The 22,334-nt window shown below is 42.5% G+C and overlaps 1 protein-coding gene across 7 annotated transcripts in view; it reads left to right on the top strand.

The window, feature by feature from the left end:
* LOC149314617 (CD82 antigen-like) overlaps positions 1–22,334 on the top strand; it is a 114,976-nt gene that overhangs the window by 87,869 nt on the left and 4,773 nt on the right. For all 7 annotated transcript variants that reach the window (XM_089521489.1, XM_089521485.1, XM_089521491.1 and 4 more), the window contains 4 exons: positions 377–449; positions 3,300–3,424; positions 6,914–6,988; positions 16,822–16,929. In XM_089521489.1, coding sequence (XP_089377615.1) covers positions 377–449; positions 3,300–3,424; positions 6,914–6,988; positions 16,822–16,929 — 381 coding nt within the window. The remainder of the gene's footprint in view (positions 1–376; positions 450–3,299; positions 3,425–6,913; positions 6,989–16,821; positions 16,930–22,334) is intronic.

Raw genomic sequence — 22,334 nt, forward strand, 5'->3', positions numbered from 1 at the left:
CTACAAGTTGGCCACTTTTTAAAATCTTTGTACAAATTTGCAGATCATAACTCTCTCCATTCTTGGTTTTTAACCTGTGATTCCTTCCAGTATATTTGTCCTAGATAGGGCCAGACAGGTTCACTTTTTCACAGTTCATACTCAAAAGTGTCTTTTGATCCAGCATGGGGTGAGGTATATATAGAAATACTTAAGACACAAGAATAGGAAATCAGAGAAGACTCTGATTTATTGTAGTTCATCAGCTTACTGTCATTTTATTGCTGCATCTCTTGCCGGTGTCTTTTTTAGACTGTTGGAACAAAGTGATGTACAAGTATATAATATGAAATTCACATATGTATGTAACCAAAGTAACCAAAACTTGTTTTTCCAGATCTTGGGTGCTGTGATCCTTGGCTTTGGAATATGGATTTTGGTTGACAAAAGCAGCTTCATTTCAGTTCTGCGTAAGACAACTTTTCTCATTTTCCTACTGTTATTTTAATTTGTAGCATTCCCTGTAAGAAAGGGAAAGCCACATTGTTCTTATTAAACTGCAAAAGGAAGTAGATCTGAACACATGACAATTTTCTGATTTTGGTCTTAAACATAGGTGGCCTCCTGTTAGGTTTAGATTAGCCTTTTATAGCTAATCAGCTTTTTTCTTTTCTTTTCTTTTCTTCTTCTTTGTTGCTTGTGAGGCTGTATGAGGTCAGACTGACAGCAGTAGCCTCAAAAAGTTCTCTGCTCTATGGTACCTTTGGTGACTTCAGTAAAAGCCTGAGAACAAATGTGAAGGAGAAGAATCTGGCAATCATAAGGCTTTTTTTAAAAAAAGAACTTCCCTGTTCCCTGTGCTATTTCTTCTTTTCATGCCTACATTTCTTCTCAGACTCACTCCTCTCTCAGAAGGAAATAGTAGGAAAAAAGGGTGTATGTGAACCAAAAGGGGGTGTTAAAACAAGCTGTTCCCCCTCTTTAGTGTGTGCAGCCAATTTTAGACTGCAGAAATAGTTGAGGGTTTGATATGTGACCTGGATTTCCCCCTGTGGTTTGGAACGAGAATGTAAGGCTGCATGAGCTGAACATCTCAAAAGCATTTACCCCTCTTGCCCACAGAGCTGCTGATCTGGCTGCCAAGGGCTTTGGGGCCTTCAGTGTGTGATTCCTTTTTATTCCTATCCTCCCCCTTTGCATGTGGAGGTTTCTGCTTCCTTTTTTGTATTTTCCAGGTGGAACCTTTTCTCAGCTCTCATGATTTCTCCTATTCCCTGCACCACTTTTTCTTTGGTAACCTTAAGAATAAAGTCTAGGAAGGAGCTTTTACACAGCTGAGCATTTCAGTTCGCTACCAGAGAGGCCTTCCTTCTTCCCTCCCTCCCTCTCTTGTGCTTATCTGGCTTTCTTCCCAGAAAAGGGAAGGAAAAAAAGATGGTGCAAAGGGGAGTGGAAGTTATTTGCTAAGAGGATCTGTGAAGCTTTCTTGGAAAGCCAGGATGCATAGGCTGAATCAAGGCCCTGCTTTTCTGCTATAATTTTGTGAAGGCTTAACTTTCATCATGGATGGGCAACAATCTTTTCACACTACACAGTTACAGGATTATGATTCCACTTCAACTGCTATGGCTGCTTTGGGATCCTAGGGCTTGTAGGCAAGGAACTAGAGCTCTCCCACTAAGATTTCTAAATACTCCTCTCTGAACTGCGGATCCCGGGAAATCATAGGCTGTTGCCATGACATTTAAAGTGGAATCATTATGTAGTATGAAAGACCCTTGGTCCCTTCAGATGTTTCACATGCAGCTTGAATCAGCCCAAGACTGCATGGTTCATGGTCAGGGACTATGGAGTTTATCACACACGAGGGCTCCCGTCATGCTCCTGTCGCCCAAATGTCACTAATCTGCGACAGGATCCTCCTGGTGGGATTGTGCCTGGCACTATTAAAGGGGAACACTTCCGTTTTCATCATGGAAGCGTTCTCGTAATTGTTAGGAAATGGGCCCTTTTTAAATAACGATTTGATCTGTTATTAAAAAAGGGCCCTTTTTCTAACAATTACGCTGACGCTTCCATGACGAAAATGGAAGCGTAGCACCATGAGCAATCCCACTAGGAGGCTCCTGTTGCAGTTTGGTGATGTTTGGGCAACAGGAGCATGACGGGAGCCCTCGCATGTGATAAACTCCTATGGGAAATATTGTACAAAAGATATGGTGGGAATCTGGTTGCTTGGCCCTGGCATAAAGTCAGTGATATGAGTTTAGTCACATCAGGTCATCTGGACCAATGATGCTCAAAGTGGTGGTCTAAGGACCAGTGCCAATCAGCTAGCTATCAACAGCCAGTATACAGAAAATCTCTAGGAAAAATAAAAAGAAATCATTGTAGTCAGTGGGCACAAATATGGCACACGGAGAGGAGGAACCTCTGTTGGTCCCCCCACACATCTGATCTACTCCAGATAGGCAAACTGACTCTAGGGCAGGGGTGCATAAAGTGACCCCACAGCTGTTGGACATAGCCAATATAGCCAGTGTTGAAGGCTAATAGGAATTATAAGCTGCCCAGTTGTGCTCTAGATACCACTAGTTAGAATACTGTTGAAGCTGCTCTAATATTCAGCTTTCCTAGATCTTCTTTCAAATGGCTTGCCTTGTGTTAAAAGTAGTTTAATAGAGTCCTTTTGGGATGTTTCAGGTTTTTACAGCTTCCCTGGTAACTGCCATTGCAAGAAGCTCCAGCAGAGCCATTTGCCTGAGGCCAAGCAAATAGCATGGCTTGGTCACCCCTACTCGGAACCTGTATGTTGACAACATTCCTTGCGGTGTGGGGGTGCTGTTATATTTCTGAATATCTAGGAAGGCCCTCTTCTTCCTTTACATCCTCACTATGCCAATAATAGTTGCATGCTCAACCTTTGCAGTTCAGTGACCTTGCAAAAAATCCTAAGTTCCATCATAGCTGATGCATGTAACAGAATTCAGCTGTTCTTGAACCAGAATTCCTGATGATGATGATATTTTTATATCCTGCTTTTTTTTTCTCAGTTTGGCATTGAAAGTGGCTTACAATAGATAAAACATGCAATTAAAATTCACCAAATACAAAAGTGAAAAGTTGTTCAAACTATCAAAAAATTAAAACCAGTTAAAATGGATTTTTAAAAGAAAAAAAATGGGCATAGAATTCTTAACTCCCTTCTTAAAGCAAATAACTTGTAACTGAAACATTTTGCTTTCCTGGGAATTACTGAGTGTGCAAAATAACGTGAAGGGATTTGTCTTAACTTCAGTAATTTCTCTTTGTTTTCTCAGAGACTTCATCATATTCATTAAAGGTTGGGGCGTACATTCTCATCGGAGTTGGGGCTGTCACAATGCTGATGGGTTTCTTGGGTTGTGTTGGAGCAGTCAATGAGATTCGATGTCTCTTGGGGCTGGTAAGTAGTATAAATAGTGCTGACTTAAATGATTTTCTTCTTCTTACTTCTGCTGCCTAATGGTTCTTCTTGGCTGGCTAGAGAGTAAGGCATGTAGAACACCTTTGAGTGGATTAGCAGGTGATAAATAGAGTAGATTACTTTTCGTAGATAGATTAGATTACAAGTGTTAGACTGATAGATTAGGATGGGGCTGAGAGGTGTATGGTCCTACATGTGATACTGGATTGAAATTTCTATCAGCCCTAGACATAAGTCAGTGTTGAGAAATTATAAAAGCTATATTTCAACAACATATTGGGGGGGGGGGGGTGCACATATTTTCACCCTTTGCCTTTGGGACTCTGGTAAAACAATTACATACCAAAACCACAATTACATATCAAAACCACAAGGTTGCGAGTTCAAGACCAGCAAAAGGGCCCAAGCTCGACTCAGGCTTGCATCCTTCCGAGGTCGCTAAAATGAGTACCCAGACTGTTGGGGGCAAATTAGCTTACTTGCTAATTAGCTTACTTGCTGTTCACCGCTATGATCTTTGGAATAGCGGTATATAAATAAAACAAATTATATTATTATTATTATTATTATTATTATTATTATTATTATTATATACTAGACTTCATCTGTAAGTCAAGAACAGTTTTTGAGGCCGAAATTATGTATTTTGATATGACACATGGATAAGTTGAAGTTAAAACTTAAGGGCATGTAACAAAGGGTGTAGGGGATGAAGCAGAGGAAAACAATGCCAAACAACTTACCAAATCCCAGCAGGCAATACTGTTTGTGCTCACCCTAAAGGCTGGATGGATGAGGAGGGAACTACAGTAAATGTAGTGTGATGTATGTGGGAGATGACCAGATACAGGCAGGGCTAAGAAAACCCACACATGACAAAAAGGATGAAGAGGCAAAGTAAAGAAAATGGTGACTGTGTTAACGGTGATGTGATAATTTAAATTTAATATAATACCTTTGCCTAGTTTTAACCCAGAAAAGGGTGACAGACATACACGTCTTATTCAAATCCTTCAAAACCTGATTCCTCTTGGCATTCCTTTGAGGCGAAGCACCAAATAGCTGGCAACGCTGCCATTTTCCTGACCAGGCATTCAAAAAGGTCAGAAGTGACGCAGCAGCAGAGGGATGGGGGGGGGGGGGTCGGTGATTCTTTCACATGGTCATGGGGCAGACTGAGCTTTGAGTCTCACCTTTCTTTACTCAGAGAAAGGGATGGTCCCCCCTTTTTGTGTGTGTAAGAGTTACATTACAGTATTTACACTGACCCATGGATAAGTTGATCCAGGTTTTGGGGGTCAGTTTATTTACTAAAAGTTCTAGACTAGACATCAGTATATACATTTATCCTTGGCTCTTTGAATACCTGCTACTTGGTACTCCCATCTTGGTGCTCCCATCTTCAAAAGGTAAACTGTGGAGAAAGCCTTTTTGGTTGTAATGCTTAGGTAGGGGAATAATTTCACAAGGGTGATATGCTTGGTTTCTCCAAGCATTATGGTACTAGGTAAGGCCCTGTTATAAATGCATCTGGTTAGCTGCCTGTCTGATTTGACTCTCATGTTGATGCTTTATATTTGAATTAAATAAGCTTTATGTTTTTCTAGTTGCTGTCCGGGATTATTTTTTTAAAAAAGAAATTTAAGAAATGAAAATTACTGTTTGCATATTCTATTCACATGACAAGTAGCCTTTTTGTATGTGCTGTGGGACCCCTTTGCCAAAGGAGGGATGAGTTCCAATGTCAGTGGTCTTTTGTGTGTGTTTCCAAGCTTGGCAATTCCACTTCCTCTGTCTTGTGCAATGGGAGAGATGATGATGATGATGATGATGATTATTATTATTATTATTATTATTATGCTTTATTTATATAGTGCTGTAGATTTGCACAGCGCTGTACATATAAACAATAAAATAGATATGAGTATACCTGCCCATGGCGTACAATCTCAGAAAAGTAGCATAATACATATAAATAATACATAACAATACAGGAAAGGGCTCAGTAAAACCGGCAACAAATTAAAAATTGCAAATAATAGTCACGCAATGCCTGGGAATGCTTCTCTGAACAGGATGGTCTTCAACTCAGTTTTGAAACTAGTTAAAGAAGTGATGACCCATGTTTGTGAGGGAAGGAGGTTCCAGGTGTGAGGGGCAGCAAGTGAAAATGGACGAATCCGGCACAGGGCAGAGAAAATCCTGGGCTGAGACAGCAGACATTGACTACCAGAATGGAGGGCCCGAGCGAGAAGGTGAGGAGAAAGAAGGTCTGATAAATAAGGAGGGGCCAGCCCATGGAGGGCTTTAAAAGTCAACAACAGGAGCTTATACTGAATACGGAATGGGGGATATCATAGTCTAGTGAGGGAAGATCCTGAAATATGCAGCTATTAATGCTAAGCAGGTTAGGAAGGGTCAGCAGATACTCTTGCATTGCCTCCAACATTTTCAGATTGTCTGCGTAAATCTCTTCTTTGTGCTTGTTGAAATGCTTGATGGAAACCAGCTTAGCAGAGTCTGTGCTCTCTACATTCCATGAGCAGGGAAAAATAGGGGATATTGGTGAAGATATTTTGGCTCCCAAAGAGAAAGTGAAATGGCTTCAAACCTCAGCTTCTAACCAGCTATGCAAGCCCACACCCATTCATACTGGAATTTGATTTTTGTTCTTGGAACAGGCCTCAGTTTGGTTCAGACCAGCTTCTTGACTTACCTTGGGAACCTAAAATAGCTATAATGTTTATTTTATAATAAATACATAAAATTGGGAAACATAGTGACCTGTTCAGAGCAGATAGCCCCTGCCCATTGCAGACAAGTAGGCCCAGCTGATTTTGTGCTTCCTGTTTTTAAAAATATGAAATAAGGTTTGTTTAGGCGCGTGTACCATCAACTGAGTGTTCAGTATGGGTTGCTGTCAGTGGTCAGGCATCAGCAGCAGTTGACTGAGTCAGGCAAGATGACTAGCTGGTATCTGCTGTTACAAGTGAGATGTAACACCCAGTGCAAACCTGTATAACAGAACTGAATATACACAGTTGAATGAGATTATACCATTCCTCCCCACAAGCACTGTGATTGGATGGAAGACAAGAGCTCTGAATGAATAAAGTCCAGAGCTCCACCTCATTTATCATCCCTCCATGGTATTTTCATGGTAAGATGTTAGAGACACATTGGTTTTTTTAAATTACTCTTTCTTTTTCATCTAGATCTTTCTAAGTCATTTCAAACTGCCAGATCCTTTGCAGGTCCAAATTAGGCTGATCCAACCCACTTTAAATCTAATCTGAATAGCCCAGTTCAGTCTGTATTTATTTTAAGCAGCTACATAGTCCTATTTCTAATTCCATAAAACATAAGCATGCAAACACAAACACATCCTGGAAGATATGTATTTGTGGTGTGATGTCCGCAGAAACGAGTGTGCCAAATGTTAGTAAAAAAATCTGATTTCTTTTTTAGTACTTCACGTGCCTGCTGTTGATCCTGATAGCCCAGGTAGCTGCTGGCCTGCTCATCTACTTCCAGCGGAATGCAGTAAGTGATACTCTTTTCTCCATCTGCTCTTGGTTATGTTGAGATAGCACTTACAAAGTTATTTTACCATGTGCTACTGGTTCTGAGACAGAGCTCAGATTCCTGTCCCACTCTGAGCAAGTTCTTAAAAGTCATTTTTTATATGCAGTTTAAATGCCACTGTTGGTCACTGTTCCTTTCAAAATGATCCTGTGACATCAGTTCTACCCTTCCTGCACAGTATCATGAAGTCAAGATATAGTTATCTTGTCGTACAATGATGTGTCAAACTAGATAATGAATTTAGCTTGTGTTAAGAAGACACGCTCCTTTGAGTGATAAAGAATTGTGTTTGTAACATCATATGACATATAATGTGTCCTTTGTTTTGCGATGGGTCATTAGACGATAAACGTGCTTAATTTGCAGGGGTGATTCTTGAGGCACGTATCTTCTAGAAAATCCTAGACTTACTTCACATAATAGGAAGTTCTGTTGAATTTAATGGTCTTTACTTCTGAATAGATATGTGTAGGATTGCACTGTAAGCCTGTAGTCTTATCTTGGTTAACATGTAAGCATGGTCTGTGCTGTGTGCTGTGTTTCAGACTTATGGCGACTCTAAAGCAAATCTATCATGTTTTTTTTTCTTGGCAGGAATAGTTCAGAGGAAGTTTGTCGTTGCCTTTCCTGAGGCTGAGTGCATGTGACTTGCCCAAAGTATCCTAGTGGGTTTCGTGGCTGACCAGGGAATTGAACCCTGGTCTCCAGAGTCATAGAACTTTATCACACCGGTCTTCAGGGCTGTTCTGAGAACGGCCCGGCAGGAAACTGAATGAGTGGGGGACGGATTTTACCACACACACTAGTCCCTCACTCGTTCCGTTCCCCCTCTCTTCCGTGCCCATTCCGTTCCAGAGGGAATGCTTTTTGAGAACTGTTCTGAACAGTTCTCAAAAATTTCCCCCTCTGGAACGGATTGAGAACGGAAGAGAGGGGGAACGGAACGAATGAGGGACTTGTGTGTGCAGTAAAATCCTTCTCCCACGCGTTCCGCACTCGTTCCTGCTCCTTCCGTTCCGTTCTCAGAATGGACCCAGAAGGAGCAATGTGATAAACTTCATAGTCTCAGGTCACTATGCTACACTGACTCCAGTTAAACTAAAAAGAAGAGTAGGCTAGAGATTTCTGAATAAAGCATTTTAACCACTTCCTTCCCTCATTATGCAAAAGATATTCTCAAGGTTGAACTGCTCCAACTGGATAGTTTGTATTTTCTGGATTCTGTCCTTGGAAAACCTCTTGTCCTAATCCTATTTTGGCTTTTCAGCCTACTACCTAAAAGTTGCATTTCTATAACAATGAAATTTCTAAATGAGGAGTAGAATGTGCTATTTGTGGTCCCTTTGCAGGCAGACAAGAAATAAGGAACGAGGTAGAATAGTCTTCCCCGACCCATTACCCCCCAAGTTTGTAGGGCTACAACTCCATTATCTCCAGCTAACATCACATGGTGACCCCCATACCTGGAGGGCAGCAGGCTAGGGTGTGGATGGGAGGAGAATGTGTATTGTACCACAGGTCAGTGGCTATTGTATTTTTTTCAAAGTAATTAAAAAAGTAAATTTGAGAGGCTGCTGTCTATAGATTTTGTAAGACAAGAAAATCATTGGTTCTCTGGATGACTTGGATTTCCTATCCCAGAAGCTCCAGTCAGTATGGTTAATGATGAGGAATTGTGGGAAGTGTAGACTAAAACTTCAAAAAAACACAAACATCCCTCAGACCTGCTGCAAGCTTAGTCAGGGATATCTTCTTGATACTAGTGAGAGCAAAAGTGACTTATAATAAGGGGGTAACTTAAATGATAACAAAGGCGTACTAAATTTGATGGGTGGAAAATAGCAGATACTGTACTACTTCTAAAGACCTGCTAATTTATGCTGGCCAGGGCAGGACTAGTGTGTATGGGTAGAAGGGTTATTTTGTCTGACATTTTAAGCCCTGTGTACATCAGCCATTAAGACTGGCATGGGGGCGGGATCGGGGTATAGTGTCCTCATGACACACGCCCCCAGGGTGCTCTTACACCACGCACTGCACCACACGGCACACGGCATCATGGCGTTGCTCTGGCACTGTGTCCATATTATGCAGCACAGAAGGAGCGCTGCATAGCTGCAGCAATTCATGCCCTTGAAAGGCCAGAGTGGGGGCCACAGCGTGAGGTTGCCATGGCCTCAATCCAGTACAAAAAGGGGCGGCATCCCACTGCCCCTTAGGGGCTGTATGTACAACCCCTTAGTTCCTGGTCTGTGACTCCCAGAGATCCAGTGATGGGTGTGGACAGGGAGATGAACTACTTTGTCAATAGGCTGGTGCAACGTGGCTGGAGAGATCTTTCCAGTGAACAAGGAAGCATTGGGTTCAAGGCAACCTCTGTTCTTCTCCCCTTTGTTTCAGAGTCTACAACTGGCATATAGTTAAGGGGTTTTCCATGGGCAGGACTGGGGCTTCCAACATGGATATCTCACACCCCCATTGGCAGAGCTCCTCGCCTCCAATCCTCTGCCTAATCCAGATCTCCTGCAGATGGCTGCCTGAAGAGATCTGGGTTAATCTGTCAGCCTCCTTTGTTTTTAAAGCATGTCGTTCTGTGACACAGCAATAGATTTTCTCAAGTGTAAAGTAACTCTTTTACTACTGCTGGCTTATCTTTGAGAGCTTTTCCCCCCGTGTGCCTCAAGTGCAGTAGGTCTTAAGAACTTCTGTGATCGCATTCACCTCCATTCTCCTTTTCATTTTAGCTTGTCATATTTTCCTCCATGTGATAAAGATGGAGGCCCCTATGTGCATATGTTGCTGCAGGGTTGCTCTAGCAACAGGGGTCAGTTGAGAAGCCTTGTTTTTCTTCTTCTGCATATAGTAGGGAAGCAACTTTGGAAACATCACAGAACTCCTCTTAGCACAAAAAAAGTCTGGCACACCAATCTGTTCTCCCCATATGTTTCTAAATGATGGTGATGGGCTCACTTCCAGGTAAAAATGTGTCTGCTGCAAGAGAGAGGAGAGTCCTCCTCCTCAGCCCCCTTTCTTCCACTGGTCTGAGTCACAGCATTCCATTGCTCAGTGTGTTAATATGGGGGAAAGGCAATGTTCCCTTAGTTTGTGCCATAATTAAATTCTGGCTTTCATATATAGTCTTTATTACAGATTTTATACTTGTAGTTTTTTTTTAACTTTCCACCTATGAGACTTGTCTTTAAAATGTCATACCTTCCAAATATGATCCACCAGTCGATAAACCTGGTGAATTGTAGAGTTCTCTGCAGGGTTCCTATAATACTTCAACTCTCTTTTGAATTTAAACCCTCTTTGCACTTAATCCCCACATTTGAGGATTATCTCCACTTTATAATCTTAAACTGGCATTTGAACCCAGGCCCTTCCACTCAAAGCCCAACACTTGTTATCTCTAATGCTCAACAGCTCAAGCTTGAAATAGGCTAGTGGAAATGAATTTGGTATGACCATGCCCTGTGAAATACTGTTTGATGAGACTCTAAATTCTCCTCACATATATATATACACATATAGATGCCCCCTGTTTGGACAGAAGAGCATCCACAGTAGAAAATATTGCTGTGTCTATGTTGTTCTGCCTCATCCCATCTCCAGATTCTCAAAGATCATTCCTCATAGATTTTTTTGTACTCAAGACTAAGCTACACAATGTATCTTTGCTTTATAATGTGTCAAAATGCAAACCCAGATAACACCACCAGTTTTAGGTGTGGCTAATTAGTAATTTGGATCACAGTAGGCTGCAGGTGACCCTGGGCAACTCACACTCTCTCAGCATCAGGGAAAGGCAATGGCAGACCTCAGCTGAACATATCTTGCTAAAAAAAACATGATAGGTTCACTTTACGGTCACCATAAGTTGGAACTGACTTGAAGGCACACCACAACAAGGCATAAATGTGTGTGTGTGTACTGTTTAGCTCTTCTCAAAGCAAGCTGCAGAAAATAGATTTTTCTCAGAGCTGTAGGATGGAATGAAAGGGTTAGGGTCTCCCTACACATCTGCTCTGATGCCAATAATTATCAGACTCACCTCAAGCAGGTGCTATTTGTTTTTTGTTTTGTTTTGTTTTTTTAAAAACAGCATGTTAGATCTAGTGTAATGTAACTCAAAATGCGTTGTATAGTTTGTTCCTTGTATTTGTACACCGTTCTGCAGATTTTAGCTCTGTGTGCTTCTTGCTCTTTGTGGATACTAGCTTTTTGACCCTGGTAAAAGAAGCAGAAATAGAAAGAGGTAGACAAAAGTTCTTGAAAATTGACTTGTAGTCTAGTGAACTAATTCTAAACGGAAACCCTGGCCTCTGTGTCACTTTCCATAACGCATACGCTCTCATCAAGGGGAAATTGTGAAACTTTTCACTGCTCCTGTCTGACTTTACAGTTGGGGCTGTGAGACGGTAACCCAGACATTTATGTTATACACAGCTTAGGAGGCAAGCTTGCATTTGGTTGGCTAGAAATTTTCTAGGTTTGTAAAGTTCAGTGGTCATCCTCCACATACTAATTAACGTGAACTAGGAAAAAGAAAGTATACAAAGAGATCTTGTAGCACCTTTAAGACTAACTGTGCGGAATAAGTTATAGCATAAGCTTTTGTAGACTTGGTCTACTTTGGCCAGCATTTTCTGAAATTTCTACCTATTAGCAGCATCCTTTAGAACAGGAATGGGGAAACATAACTGAATCGAGGGACAGATCTTCTCCATAGCCTAGATGATCTCAGATTCAGCACTATATCCTCAAATGCCAGTGACTCGGGGAGGAGGGTCAGTTCAATAGGTGGTGGCAGCTTAGTTTATTTAAGGTGGTCTCAAGGGGTCTCATTCAGTTGAGTAAGAAGCAGGAGGGGGATACAGAGACCCATCACAGCTCTTCCTTGTTGTTGTATGTTATTAGGACCAGAAATTACTGCTCCACTCTAACAGTTAGGTTCCTTCTTTCTCCCGCACCACCCATTTTTTTTTTTTTAAAGTTTGTGGTCTAATTTCTTTGCTCTACTTCCTTCAGATCCACATTGCCAGTACTTTCTTTTCAGAACTACCCAGCACCCTGCTGGTAAAAATGCAAAATCCTGAGGTACCATGGTTCCAACCCTGTATAAAGCCTGAGAAAATTCCTAATGTATGGGAGGAAATGTGACCCCATGGGGGTGGGTGGAGAGGAAATGTGCAGGTACAGAGTTCATACGCACAACACAATGTAACTTCATTGTTTGGTGGAAGGCTTGTTCTCTTTTTAAGGAGAACTATAAGGTTTCTAGATGTACACAATTACACTTGGATTTATTTTGAGCCAAGTTCTTTGCACTAGGTGTATGTTTGTGTGTATACAAAAAAGTTAACAACTAGAAATACACTATAGTAGCCAGTACATAAGAGATGTAGTTGGAGTGTTTGTATTGGCAGAGGAAGCAAGTGCATCTGTGGCAGTGCTTAATTAAAGGAGACAGGACTCCATCCATTTGGAAATCCTGTCACCTGTCCACACAGGAAAAGCATCTGAATGTGAGAGAGGGGAAAAGGCTTTAGTTAAGTAGAAAAGGCAGTCTGTTGTGGTTCATTACACTATTCTAGTTCATTCCTTTCATGATTCAGCCTTAACAACTAAAAATAGAGTTGGGGGCTACATGCTGGTGAACCCCAGCACAAATTAGCCTCTGGTCAGGCACACCTAGACAAGCATACTGAGCATTATATTTCAAACTGGGGTGGGGGGCACCATTTGCCACTGATATTTTTGAAAAGAGCTGGGTTTGCTGGGTTTGAGTCTAGCCTGCAAAAAAAAGTTGTTTTCGCTTCCTACCACTCAGCAAAGGAGAATCAAAGCCCACTGGCTCATTGCCTTCTATGACTTGTGACAAAGGCAGCCAAGACCAATTGTGTTAGCTGCAGGAACCAGGTCAAGTTGCTTTTCTTCTCATCCTTCTCTCCCTCATTGGAGAGGAGGGGTAGTTGGCCATGCAAACTGAGTACCAGGAGGGCTAGATGTCAGCTGTGATGGTGAGGAGGGGAAGCAACTGTATAATTTTCTTCCATCTGATTGCTTGGCCAATAGGAATTTATGAGCAGATGATGTAGCCTCCTTCAAAGCACCTTTGCTCTAAAACAGTCTGTACTGTATGTACCTCATACTGCTCGATTTTCTGACTAGGCAAAGTGGTAGCCTCATCAAAGCTGAGTAAGTCCCCTGCATATGTGACTGGCAAGCATCACTATGGTTTAATTGTGAAAATCCATTGCAAGTTTTTCAGGTAGCAACTTTGTCTCCAGTTCTTGCTTCCATGCATTTGATTGCTGGATTATTCAGTTTGTTTTGAAGAACTGGAAGAAGAGCTTTCTTTAAATAGGGACAGGTTGGCTGTGTAGTTAAGAGCAGTTACTAGTGCACTGGTCTCAATGAGCTCATGAGTAGAGAAATCTGTTTATTGCCATAGATAGGTGCCACTATGCGAGTAGGAGGGGAGGGGGAGAAGAAATCTCTAAAGTAAGCACATTGCTAACATGAGGCAGTCTGTTTGGGCACAAATTCTAAGAAGACCTGTGTTTCATCAGACCTATTTAGTCTACCATTCTCTTTACACAGTAGCCAACCAGCCTACTAGCTAGTCTACCTTCTGGTTACACAGTAGCCAGCTATCTAGTCTACCATTCTGGTTACACAGTAGCCAGCTATCTAGTCTACCATTCTGGTTACACAGCCAGATAGTCATTAAAAGTTCACAGCAGGACATGAGTGCAATGGTGTGGGCACACAGACTCTTCAACAACTGGCATACAGAAGCATACTGCCTCTGGCAGGGTACAGACGGGCAGGGGAAGACGTCTTGGAGGTGTATTCTGCTGAATACAGAGCCTCCAGACTGCCCGCCCCGGGGGCGTGGCTCAGGTGTATGGGGCTTCCACATGGGGGGCAGTGAAGACGCCTCACCTGGGGCCGTTTCTGACCCGCAGTTTCCATACCGCCGCCTCGGAGGACGCTGCAAAGAGAGAGGCAGCTTCTGCACGGGCGGCCAAAAATGGGGCTTTTTTTTTTTCTTTTGCCGGCTGGCAGATGTGCAGCTGCGCAGCTGCGGCGCTCAGCACCAGCAGCAGAAAGCCTATGTGCACATTTAAAGCGCCCAGGCCCCTTTAAACTTTTTCCCTCGCCCTGCCCAAGAACAATGGTGGTCTCCTGCCAGCTGGTGATCAGCTGGTGTTGGCATCCTTGTCCACTTGCATGTTGGTAGTGTCACCAGCATCATGGATGCCTCCTCTCCTTTGGTCCCCGTGCTCTTGCTGAATCTGCAACGCACAGCCACAGCTGTCGCCGCTGCCACCGCTGTCCCCCTGCCATCCCCCATCACCTCCCTTGTACATATGTAAATATTTAAAGTTTTAGGGTTTTTTTATTGTTAGGTGAAAATGGCACAGGAATGTGTGTAGGGGTTCACTTTAAATTCCAAACTTTCCCCAATTCTAGCAGCGCATGTGTACATGTTGCTCTAGGGTTAGGGTTAGGGTTAGAGTTAGGGTTACGAGCATTAAAATAGAGTGCAGCTGTGCTGCAGCTTCCACATCTGCATGGCATCTGACGCTCTAATTAGAGCCTCGGTGCAAACTGCGCATGTTCCAGGACCCCGACTCATTATGCGATGCAACAGACACGGAGCTTTTAAATGGGCAACTTAAATTAGCGGCGTAACAATTCTGGCGTACCGATGCAGCAGCTTATAGACGGAGATGCGCAGCTGCGCAGTATATAGAAAAGAAGCGGGGAAAAGCAGCACCTTTTTAATGCCGCTTCTTCCCGCTTGGGGCGTGCAGGCGGCGTGTTCATGGCGGCATTCAGGTAAGGGCCATCTGAAGGCTATACCTTCATGACGTCATGAACACACCCCTTTTTGCCCGTCTGTATCCCACCTCTGATGTTGTTGTGTGCCTTCATCCCGCATCTGACTTATGGCAACATGGGGGTTTCTTGGAAAATTTCTTCAGAGAGTGTTTGCCATTGCCATCCTCTGGGGCTGAGAGAGTGTGAATTCCTAGGGTTATCCAGTGGGGTTTCCAGGCTAAGCAGGGATTCGAACCCTGTTCTCCAGAGTCGTAGTCCAACACTAAAACCACTACACCACACTGGCTCTGATAGTGGGGATAAAATATAGCCATCACAGCCAGCAGACACTGACAGTCTGATAGTCCATGAAATTGTCTAATCCAATAGCCTTCACAGTATTTTGTGGGAGCAAATTCCATCGTTTAACTATGAAATGCTTTTTAAAAATCTACCCAATCAGTTTCAACAGATGGCTCTGGGTTCTAATATTATGAAATAGAGAGAAAGACTACTGTGATGGCTTTATTCACAGTGTGCACCATTCCATGAAACTGTTAATGTCTCTCTTGCTTGCTGTTTTTCTACGCTATGCAGCCCCCCAAATTATAAACTGTGTTTTTTGTGGGGGTTTTGGGCTATGTGGCCATGTTCTGGAAGAGTTTATTCCTGATGTTTTGCCATCATCTGTGGCTAGCATCTTCAGAGAATGCTGGCATAGGAGTGTGTACACACACACACACACACACACACACACACACACACTTTGTGACCCTTGGTTGAGAGGAAGTGATTTACATGTAAATCACAGATGCTGGCAAAACCTTTTCAGAACACAGCCACATAGCCCCAAAACCCCACAAAAAACTATGGATTCCAGCTGTGAAAGCCTTCAACTACACATTGTAACCTTTCTTTCTGGGTGAATTGCTGTATCCTTTGATCGTTTTGGCTGCCCTTTTCTGCACATTTCCATCTATGCACATCCTTTTTGCAGTGATCAGGACTGGACACAGTAGGGTATGACTCCCTTGGCATTGTTGCCAAACAATGGGTTTTTCCTTCTGTGGAAGCAGCAAACTTGTTTACCACAACGGACAAGGTCAATCATGTATTGCAGAGACTTTTTGACAGAGCTGTAAAGCAAGATAAAGGTTAAGCACCACTATAGGTCCAAATTTACTTCTTTTAAAATGCCCTGTAAAACTAGGGTAGAATCCATTGAAGCTATCTATATCCAAGCTCACATAAATAGACAAGAACACAAAAGACAAGAACATGAGTTGTGTGCTAAAATGTAATCCATGTTTGTTCTTTGGATTCTTGTGAATCTAAATCATTTGTTTTTAAACAGGCTTGAACAGTTATGCTCACCATAGTCAGAAGGGCATCACCCTCTGTTGAGCATGATAACTGACCAGTATTACTCCCAATATTTTAAGTTACATAGATGGATTTGTTTTGTGTTAAGCTCTGCTACTTCCAAATTTTGGTGGATCCCTGGGTTTTATTGGCTGTTGTGTGACCATGGTGTTTGGAGAGACTTGGTCATGCAGGACTAAGGGATGAGGAATATTGGGTGCCAATGTTCGAGGGAGTCTGGTGACCGGTGGCTCCTCTTTGGCCCTTTCCTTAGGAAAGATTGTAGGATGTGAGGCCACTGGTCCTTCTCTTGGGAACGGAAATGAAAAGTGAGGCAGAACATTCCTGGAGACGGACTGGCAACTATAATCTGTGTCTTGACAAGCATGGCCAACAAAAATTGCCAACCTCTGCTTCCTATGAAGTTCCTGAGTGTATGTGTTGCTCTTTATATTGTATTTAATGGTAGATAGTTTTAATAAACATTTTTGTATGACTTATGGATGAAATAATTCTGTTGATAATTTGTGTGTGTTCAGCTGAAGGACAAATATTGAATGATCAGTACTTAACTTTGCTTGTGTCCACTTCACCAGCTCAAAGCAGAAATGTCAGAGATTGTTGGTGACCTCATCCAGAATTACAACCCTTATGATGAAAGCAATAGGAACCTTGAGACTGCATGGGATTATGTCCAGACACAGGTAAGATGGCATGCAAGTCCTAGGGATACAGGGGAACAAGGGCAGTCAACTGTGCTGTGGGATAGCTATAATATTAGTATTTGCTTGGGTTGCGTTGTTGTCATATCACCAGACATCCTGCCTTAAATTTATAAATTAAAGCTGCTTTTAAAGGTGGACTGCAATGAGAGATAAGTTTTGGTGGGAGGAAATCATAAGGTAGTGTTTTGACATTATCTGTACACACCGTTTCCTAATTATACTTGAAACAAAACATAACATTTTGCAGCTTGAAGTGGAATCTTGCTATTGAATGGACATGCTGTGATCAGACTGTCTTTTGCTTGCCATTTGTAGTGTTATGAACTTTGTAAAGGCCCAGCCAGAGCCTCATCATCCATTTTATTGTTTTCTTGCATCTCTTCTTTCCACCTGTTGGTGATTGTGATTATTTGGTTCTAAAGACAACACTTGTGCTTTCTGTTATGTGGAAGTAATTATGCCAGTGTCTATGTTGCTATCACTGTGACATATATTCATCCCGCATGATAGATCCATTCTGAGAGTTGCAAAATTGAAGCCATCACATATTTGCATGGTAGCACTTATTTAATTGCAACTCTCATCTGAGGAAGAATATGTGACCCACCTGTAAATATCTATTAAATATATGCACAGTCTCTAGTTATGACTCCTATGCATGCATATCCATCATTGATTCAGCCTTACAGACAGAACTTTCATAGTGCTTAAGGCACAACTTATTTTGTATTTTTAGCTTTAGGTTGGGTACACAAACCATTGGTTCCTACTTGGGACCGCTTGTCTATCATTGAGTTTAAAGCCATGAGGCATCATGTTTATGAAGTGGTGGGGACTGTACATATAGCCACCACAATTTGCATGATCATGAAGGCCTCTATTGAGCCACCAAGGTTTTACAGATGATACCAGGCAGCTCCAATGAAGACGTGCCAGTTTTAATGAATGGATCCTCTGCATAAGCTCTCCTAAGCTCAGTGAAATGACCCCTGTTTTCCTCACAATGAGTGGTGTGGGGGTCGAGGACTAGCATGGATTATCCCCAGGCATGAAACAGTAATATATCCAGTGAAATGTGTGTCCAGTTCCTTTCTGCTGCAGAAAACTGAAATTTGCTGTTCTATGATTTCAACTCACCTTGGATTGTCTCCAGAGCATGAAACAATAATATATCCAGTGAAATATGTGTGAAATTGTCCTTAGTTTCTATCTGCTTCTGAAAACTGAACTTTCCTGTTCTGTGATTTTAACTCACCTTTTGAATATTTTAAAATATTTTTAAATAGTCTGTAAATTTCAAGAGTTTATTTCAGAAGGTAGAAAGTATTGACTACAATCTGTTCTGTAGTTTATGTTTAAGTTTCTTGGCAAGCTCTTAGCACTGATCAAGCCTGAACAACTTGGGACTCAACATGCCTCATCATCTGATCTGTCAGATGTTTAGTATCCTCTCCCTGTGTTTGAAGTCCCTGATGGATCACAAGATTTGATGGGCAGGAAAGCTGCAAAAGCAGGGCATTTGGGCTGACATTCATGGTTGGCGAGCTGCATAAGCAGACCTAGTAGATCACAAGCTGTGCTGGCCTGGCTCAGATCTTTGTGAAAGACAGGTCAGTAGGCTAAAGTTCTCAATGATTTATGTAACCTGTGGATTGGAACTAAAGGCTGGGTTCACTTTGGGGTTAGCTTATTTCCATTTATCCTGCTTCTTTTAGCCTCTGCCCAGGAAAATTGGGTTTCCAGTTTGTAGGTCTAGAACTAGGTGAATGCATTTCTATACCTTTTCAGCTGAGAACTCATCTCCCCCCCCCCTTTCTTTCTCTGTGTGAGTCACTTAAAGGACAGCCCCCATGAAGAAAGCTGACAGGATCAACTCAGAATCAACTCATTTGAAATGTGGTGTTGGAGAAGAGTTCTGTCGATACCAGATATCGGTATCATTTTGGACTCCCAAAATGACCAATAAATGGGTCTTAGAGGAAATCAAACCTAAATTCTCTCTAGTAGCCTAAATGGCCAAACTACAATAGACTCAATTTGGTCATTTTGGCATCTAGAGAGAATTTAGGTTTGATTTCTTCTAGGACCCATTTATTGGTCATTTTGGGAGTCCATGGTATCCACAGAACTGTTCTCCAGCACCACATTTCAAATGAGTCGATCCTGTCAGCTTTCTTCACGTGAGGCTGGACGACATCAGATAATGGCAGAAGAGCAAACTACTCTCTACCAAGTACAGTGCGTCCTCGCCTTATGCGGGGGATCCGTTCCGGATCCCTCCGCGTAAGGTGAATTCCGCCTATGCTCGAGCCCCATTGGAAACAATGGGGCTCGTGCGCGGCAGCGGCGCGGGGCGCAACAGGCGCGCGTGCCCATTCAATTGAATGAGACGCGCTGCCCCTTCCGCCCCGCGTGCACGCCGCGGCTTGAGCGCGTATGCTCAAGGCCGCGTATGGCGCGGGCGCACTGTATCAACTTGGACATTACACCTCAGGACAACTATGAAAAGTACCAAAACATACATTTTCAGATGCAGAACTACATGTAACAAAAAGGACCCATATAGCCAAGGAAGATTTCAGAGAAGTGTTCCCAGACATTGCGTGATTGTCACGTGCTATCTGATGTTCTTTTTGTTGCCTGTTTTATTGAACCATTTCCTGTATTGCTATGTGTTTTATTTGTATTATCCTATCATTTCTTAGATTGTACACCATAGGCAGGTTTACTCTTTTATATTTGTTGTTTTTATGTACAGCACTGTACAAATCTACAGCGCTATATAAATAAAGAATAATAATAAGATTTCCAACTCCAAATTGAGACTACTGTAGTTTGGCCATTTCTTGAGATGACATGATACAGTAGAAAAGATGATTGGTAAAGTGGGAGGCAATAGCAAAATTCATTTGGCTTTCCTGCATGGCAGGGGGTTGGACTGGATGGCCCTTGTGGTCTCTTCCAGCTCTATGATTCTATGATTCATATTGCAGGTGGATAATCTCAGTCAAGGAAACCATGGCCCTGAGCAACAGGGTGTCTTAGGGGTGTCTCATTCATAACATCAGCTTAAATCTAAGATGACTTGGTGGCAGTTAACAATAAAGGCCTCCTCTTTTTCTCTTTTTCTGTCTCTTTCTCTCACTCCTTCCTTTATGCAAACCAGGAAGGAAAGAAATGGGAAAGGGAGAAGCTTCCACATATGAAGACTATTCACAGAAGCCCAAGTGTAGTTTAGATGTTAGACCTCAGTAGCCTTGCGGTTGACTCTATAGACAGTACTTGTTTCCCACCTGAAGTGGCTACACTTATCATCAACGCTTTCTAAAAGTGTGTTTAAATCTATTAACAATGGGCAGTAGCTTGCTATTTAAAAATATTTTAAGGATAAATAATGACAACCTATTTGGATCCTAATCTTTTGCCTTTCTTCACAAATGAAAACTGCTCTTCCCATTCTTAATTTCCAGAGTTTGGGGAAATTACTTTTTCAGGGGTGGGGGAGACTCCCACAGTCCCCTAGTCAGCATGACTGATAGGCTTCTGGGAGTAATGCTTAAAAAGTAACCTTTCCAAGTTGTAACTTAATCCACAGCTCAGCCTGGCTCAGCTAACGGCTGAAATGGGTAAATAATAAAAGAGCTCCATCTTTTGGAGATTTACTCTTATTAACACTTGGCATTTAACAATTTAAAGAGCAACATACCTCAACTCCCAGCATTCTGGAAATTAATGACACTGGATTGACGCTAGAGATCCATGAGATGAATAAATTTTGCCAGTGGTACGTTTCTGTCAATCACTGTGTAGGAGGCAGCAGGGGACACTGTGCAAACCGTGTTCTTCCTTTGCAAATGGAAGTGCACAAGTGCATTCTAGTTTTTTTTTCTTGCACAGGTTTTTAATTGGCTACAATTTTCTGATACATTTTTACTGGCTATTATGTGGTTAATATGTATATTTTTATGGAGGTTTTGGTTATTGTTTGAGTTCCAAGTGCAAATTGATTATTATTTTTCCCACTTTGTTTATTATTGCCAGCAAGCCAGCGTGGTGTGGTAGTCTATTGGTCTAAGTCCCTGGCAGCTCAGAGTTCAAAACTCACCAGGTGGCTTTAAACAAGTCTCACTTTCTCAGAAAAGTAGTAGCACCCCTCTCAAGAAAACCCTATGAGAGAGTGACCATAAATTGGAGTTACCTTGAAGTAACCCAACAACAACAGTTTTAGTGTTAACTACCACAGCCATTTTTCAAGGAAAGGTAGGGTATAATGCTCACTAATAAACAATATGTTAATAAAGTATGGAGAGTTCTCATGACTGTTGTAAAATGTATGTCTGAAGAAGTGATCCAATTGACACAGCTTGATTTTGTGTATGACATCTATTATGGTTTGCCTACTTGGAGGTGGACATTAAGACAACTTCTTATCCAACATGAAGTACAGGTGGCCTGAAAGCTGTGAGATGAGGTTGATGCCAAGTACCTCTAGGGTATCCACATAGCACAATTCTCTTTGGTGAGAGAGCCCATTGCACATATGAAACAAAGGTGCGTTACAGACGGCCCAGAAGGGGCTGTCTCATGCCGCCGCCGGTTGCAGCGTCCGGGAACCACAGCAGCCAAACGGCGTGGTTCCCGGACGCTGCCAAGAAGGAGCGCGAAAATCACGCTCCTTCTTGCAGCCCGGAAGAGACGCCGCGAGGCGCTAGTTGCGCACTCGCGGCGTCATTTACGGGGCGTGACGTGTGGACGCAGAGCGTCCATTACGTCAAGATGGCAGCGGCCGTGTGGAATGGCCACCGCCGTTACGGACTCAGTCCGTGCTAGGGTTAGGGGCGTCTGGAAGAGATGCCCCTTTCTAACCCTAGCACGGACTGAGTCCATCCTAGGGTGCCCGTTTGAAACGGGCAAAAGTGTTTTTCTGTTGTTGCCTGAGGCCTTGCCATTCAGCAACATACCAACATACAGATTAACATGTAAATCACTTCCTCTCAACCAAGAGTCACACAGTATAGATACCCCACTCACTTCCAAGCCAGCATTCTCTGAAGATGCCAGCTACAGATGTGGCAAAACATCAGGAAAAAACTCTTTTCTCTTACCTGTGATACAAAATAGTTTTGAGGTTGAGCGGGAGAACTAAAATTACTACCTTTTTTTAATTTAGGAGGCAGCAACTAAATAAGGATTTTTATGTTCATCTTTTCACTGGGGCAGTAAGCTAGGATAATGAAAGTGTGGTGCTCCTGATGTTGTTTGATGACAATTCTCACCAGCCCCTAAAACATAGTCAATACAAGGGATGGTGGGAATTCAAGTTCACCAACACCCAGACGTCCACACTTTTCTCATCCCTGAATTAAGTTTATGTTTGGGTTGTA

The sequence above is a fragment of the Sceloporus occidentalis genome, unplaced genomic scaffold (genome assembly GCF_023333645.1).
Source record: "Sceloporus occidentalis isolate IW3139 unplaced genomic scaffold, rSceOcc1.0.p SCAF_4, whole genome shotgun sequence".
Classification (NCBI taxonomy): Eukaryota; Metazoa; Chordata; class Lepidosauria; order Squamata; family Phrynosomatidae; genus Sceloporus; species Sceloporus occidentalis.